Consider the following 5323-nt stretch of genomic DNA (forward strand, 5'->3'; position numbering starts at 1 on the left):
CAGGGGGCTGAGGGAGCAAGCGGGGGTGGGGCATGTGGGCCCTGTTGAGGGGGTGGGAGGCAGCAAAATGTATAAATATTTAGAATCGACTTTATTATGATGATAGAGACAGTGGTAGGCTTCAAATTTGCTTTAACGCTATAGATATATCAATAAAACATTGCCCAACTGATCTCTGACTCTCTCTCTCTATATATAGAGTGGTCTTTTGTTTCAATTGTGGAGGAACGTGGATTTCAGGGTAATTTACAGAGTGATTTTGAGATTTTTTTTATCAGCATTCAAACAGGGAACACCAGAATTCATGCTAGGGAGGCCAGTGGCAGGACCCTGCCTGCTCAGAGCTAGCACCTTGGACCCAACTAGAGGTGGCCGACCTCCTGGCCAGTTGGCCCCCCTGTGGGCCCCGCGGGATATGGAGGCAGACCCCGCACAGCCTGTTATGGCCCCGGGCCATGGGGGCTCATCAGCACAGGCTGCTTTGTCCCAGCCTGTCGGGGCTCGGAGAAACCAGAAGTGCCACGGTAGGCACTTCCGGTTTCACTTTATCTTACAAGCCGGCATGCCTGTTAATTGAGCATGCTGGCTTATAAGATGCTGGTTAACAGAACTTTTACTGTACTTTTGTAATATAAAAATTACATTTTTAATGCTGTTCAGGGAGGCTGTCCTGCTATTTAACTTTGAAAGAGTCAGTTTCATTTCCATGACATTTATGGCTTTTTAATCTAATGTGCTCTATCTATTCCTTTATCTTAGGTTTTCTTGTAGTATGTAAGAATCTAGAAGCGTTTAATTACACTTTGTTTTAGAGAGAACAGTACCTGCCTGTGATGCATGTTCTTTGAAAGTATTAATTATAAGCCCACATTCATTTTCCTATACTTTTACTTACAAGTTTAATGCAGTTAAATTTAGTTGACTGTAGCTAACAAGTACACCTTGATTGCAAATAGTTGTGTGCCACCTACTGATGAAACAATTTAACTCAGAACTTCATTTTAAGTGTTTTCAACCTGTGCAAATACCAAAGTTAAGTTCATTTATTTTAGAACAAGAATTTAAGCCGATTATTTTCTCCAACTTGAGAGAAACCATTTCTTGATGCAAAATTAAAGTAAAATATATGGTAAGGTAAATGGTTTTCTTTTTTAAAACTTGAGAAAAGGAAAGGTATGAGTTAACTCACTCTTGTTAACTCCCTGTGTTAAATAGCAAGCTATTTATTTAGGCAGAAGGCAGGGTATATTTGCACTGTATAGACTAACCAAATCAGCTTGAGGTTTCATGAGCCTGAGCTCACTTCATCAGATGCTGTGAAATTTTCTTATCAGATTGTGCCATAGGGCAAGTACATAACTTTTTTGGTTTTAATTCATATGGTTAGCCACCTGCTTTCTTCTAGATAGTCAACGGTTTTAAAAACAAAGTAACAGTAGGAGGTCATAAATGACAGATTTGGCTGTGAGGTGATGTGAATTTCAGAATTTCTGTTTATCATCACAAATATTTGCTTTTGCCTGTTACTTTACATTGTCAAATTCTGTACAGTCCTAAATGCCAGATGGGAACAATGTGAGTTCTTTCTGGCTGTTCTTCTGATTTTTTTGGCTCCTTCACCAACAGTGATGACTTAATTTGCTCTTCTTGGAAAGTATGGCAAGTGTATCGTATCCTTAGCTTATGGAAAGTGAATGACTAATTATAACAATGAACAAGGATGCAAAACTTTTGTTTTTAAATTGTGCACTCCTTCTTCCAATTACTCTGCAGGTTTCATTAGGTGGTGTTGATCTCACAGTGAGGGTTCTCACAACAGGTTACTGGCCTACCCAGTCAGCCACACCAAAGTGTAACATCCCGCCAGCCCCCAGACATGCTTTTGAAATATTTAGAAGGTACGTGTTAAATTAGGCATTTGGTACTCTGTCTTGTAAAATAAATGTTTTTGATAAGGTAGTTACAAGAATTTTAAAACTATATTTTAAAAGCTAGAAAGTTAGAAAACTGACTGCTTATTGCCTGTCTTTTTTGTTTCAAATGAGACTTCCAGTTAAATTTAATTTAATGCTTTTAAGAGTAACCTATAAATTACACTTAGTATATTTCATCCTGAAAGGCTAGGAATGTTCTCAGTAGTTACCTGAAATGCTTTGGGACAACTCCGGGTAATATACAAGGTATAAAAATGTAACTTCTTTCCATTTTAATTTCACAAATTCCATTTTATTTGTATTGTAGATTTTATTTAGCTAAACATAGCGGTCGACAACTGACGCTTCAGCATCATATGGGTTCTGCAGATCTCAATGCCACTTTCTATGGCCCTGTTAAAAAGGTAAACTTCAAGATTGTACAAGTGTTAACATAAAACACTGTATACTTGTAGGCTTTTGGCAAGTTTTGCAATGTTAGATATGCTCCATTCCTTCTACAACCAATTCTATCCCTGACAGCAATTTGGAATATACATATAATGCTTATGTTCTGGAAGCTAGAATCAAATTTGAAACTATCCAACTTGCTAGCTTTTCTATAACATAGAATGGTGATGAACATGTTGTCACAAGTAACATTCCAAATATGTGTTAAATTTAAACTGTGAATCTGTTCATAGTGAAATCAGGTTGTTTTTCCAGGGTTATTTCATTGTAGTTAATCTTACATATATTTTAAAGCCAAACCTGTTCTAGTTTCACATACAGAGTGCCACTAACTTATAATATTTGCTGAATTTATGAAATCTCAATCTGATATGCATGAGAAACAAATGTAGCATGCGCTGAAGAGATCAGTACTGGAAAGCTAATCTTAAATTAGAGCCAAGGGTGCTTAACCTCCAGCCTGTGGGCCAGATGCAGCCCACAGAGCCATGTCATGTGGCCTGTGGGGCTTCTCACAGGTTGGGAAATTTGGCAGTGGGGGAGTGATGGCATTTAATACTCCCACCCTCCCCGGCTTCCAGATGCCCAAGCTCCGGGCAGCAGGTCAGAGCTGGACCATGCTCCTTCCTCCTGCATAGCTGGATTGGGGCTGGGCCATGCCCCCTTCCCCTGCATAACTAGTTTGGAGCTGTGCCATGCCCCCTTCCTCCTGTGTGGCTGGGCCATGCCCCCTGCCTCCGCACGGCTGGATCAGAGCCAGGTCATGATCCCTTCACATGGCTGGATGGGGCCCCACTGCACCTTCCCTGGGCGCTAGATTTTGACTACTGGCTGGATCAAGCTGTGGATGAACCAGGCAATGCCCACCCAGCCTGCTGAGTACCACTGAGGTGGAAAAAAGAGATTGCATGACGCATAGAGACAAAGAGGACATTCAAGCATAGCTGCAAAACAAGCCTGATTTATGGGATTCCCTCAAAAGGGATTAATAAGAGGCTTGGGCCTGGTGTCACTGGAGCAATGGGCAGGTAGCTCAGGTGCAGCACTAACGACAAATGTGGGGGAAGGTGGGAAGTTAGGACGCTGAAAGAGCCTTGGAGAGGGTTGGCAAAGGAAACACCTAGCATATACCACTCTGATAATTGTACGTATTTAAAAATGTTGTAGTTAATACTCATAAGCAGAGTCTTCCGTTTAATGGACAGCTGATTTAGGAGGTCCAGTTAGATTCCTATAAGTAATTTTATAATTTTTTAAATTAAAACAGGAAGACGGCTCTGAGGTTGGTGTAGGAGGTGCCCAAGTAACTGGCTCAAACACACGGAAACACATACTGCAAGTTTCCACTTTCCAGATGACGATACTAATGCTCTTTAACAACAGAGAAAAATACACGTTTGAGGTAAGAAGTGTGGTTTTTTTAAGCAAGCTTTAAATAATTATTAAACTGACCCTTGCAAACAGATGTCAGTTTTGTCAAGAGGTCATGTTTTCCCATCTAGACCTTATGGTGTAGACATCTCATTGGTATGTTGTTCAGGTGCTGTCTTGAGGCATTAAGTTTAAGTATGTAACAAAGCTTACCATGCAAGTATTACAGTTTAAGGTGCACTTCACTTTAGTTTCTTCAAATAATACTGACTACCGCTGCTTTAAGATTTATTTTTGAGACAAAATTTAGATGATCGTAATTTAGCGTTAAAATTGCATGGCAGACTGAAACTTGAAAAACAAATGGGATAGAAACAAACTAGTGGTTATACAGTATAACCTCATAAATCCGATATGCTCAGGACTGAGCACCTGCCTGCCATAAATTTGAAAATTCTGCATTTTTTTAAACCAGAGCAGTGGCAGGGCCGGGTAGGGCAGAGGCAGTAGTGGCTGCTGCGGAGCAGCAACGCAGGGTGATGGAGGATGGTGGCAGCCACCACGTGCAAGTTTCCCTCGCCACTGCTCCAGGACTGGCCACTGCTACTCCCCATTGTGCTGGATTTTTGAAAATTCCAGATTTTTGATATCCAGATTTAAGAGGTTATATTGTACTTAAATTACAATACAAGTGAACAAGTACCAGTTTCTATCCAGGAAGAGCACACACCAACTACTGAAACTTCCTTAGCCTGACGAAGGGTTTTTGAAGTCGAAAGCTTGCTTAATAACTATTCTCCAACTATTTGGGTTGGTCTAATAAAAGATAGCAGATTCACCCAAGGAACCTTGTCTGCCAAGTACCAGTTACACATTTAAAGATAGTGAGGGGGACTTTTTGGTTATCAGCAGGGAATTAAATGCACTCTGATCCACATTAACATATTTCAAGAAAATTTTGCGAAGCATGCAGCTGATATCTATATGCGTGATGCTAACATTTACAATTTTTTCGGTCATCTATAAATAATGGATATAGATAGTTATAGAATGTTATGCTTTTAGATGTGTTGCAGAAAGTTTTTAAAATCATTTAATTGAAATGAGTGAAATACAACTTAGGAAACAGGGAATTGTATAGAACAGCACAGTTAGCTTAACATTATGGCTAAGTATAGACAGTCAGAAGCCTGAGACTGAATCAATTCAATGTTTGCAGGTTAGTTTAAGATGCACAGATTAAATGGAAGTGAACAGACATTTATTTACCTTTGACTTTGGAAATGCAGCCACATGCTTGCAGAGGCTCAGGCCAAAAGCCAGGGGCACTAGAGCATGGCTTTCTGGCTGTGTATTTGTTCACTTCCTCTTCCTACTGCCCCCAGTCCAGATTTATAGCAGCAGGACTCTGCAGGGTTGTTCATCGCTTCATCTTCCTGCTTCCAGGAGCCTCTGGGATTTGTAGTCCAGAGTTGCAGTGAACAGTAAGTTTGAGCAGGGAAAGGGGTGTGTAACCCCCCTCCCTGGCCCCAGACCTCATCTGGGGTTTGCCTGGAGGGGGCAGTCCG

At 40.8% G+C, this 5323-nt stretch overlaps 1 protein-coding gene across 2 annotated transcripts in view; it reads left to right on the top strand.

Moving 5' to 3' along the window:
• CUL3 (cullin 3) overlaps window positions 1-5323 on the top strand; it is a 65225-nt gene that overhangs the window by 51557 nt on the left and 8345 nt on the right. For both annotated transcript variants that reach the window (XM_006020746.3, XM_025200414.1), the window contains 3 exons: window positions 1774-1898; window positions 2242-2338; window positions 3652-3786. In XM_006020746.3, the coding sequence (XP_006020808.1) occupies window positions 1774-1898; window positions 2242-2338; window positions 3652-3786 (357 nt within the window). The remainder of the gene's footprint in view (window positions 1-1773; window positions 1899-2241; window positions 2339-3651; window positions 3787-5323) is intronic.

The sequence above is a fragment of the Alligator sinensis genome, unplaced genomic scaffold (genome assembly GCF_000455745.1).
Source record: "Alligator sinensis unplaced genomic scaffold, ASM45574v1 scaffold596_1, whole genome shotgun sequence".
Classification (NCBI taxonomy): Eukaryota; Metazoa; Chordata; order Crocodylia; family Alligatoridae; genus Alligator; species Alligator sinensis.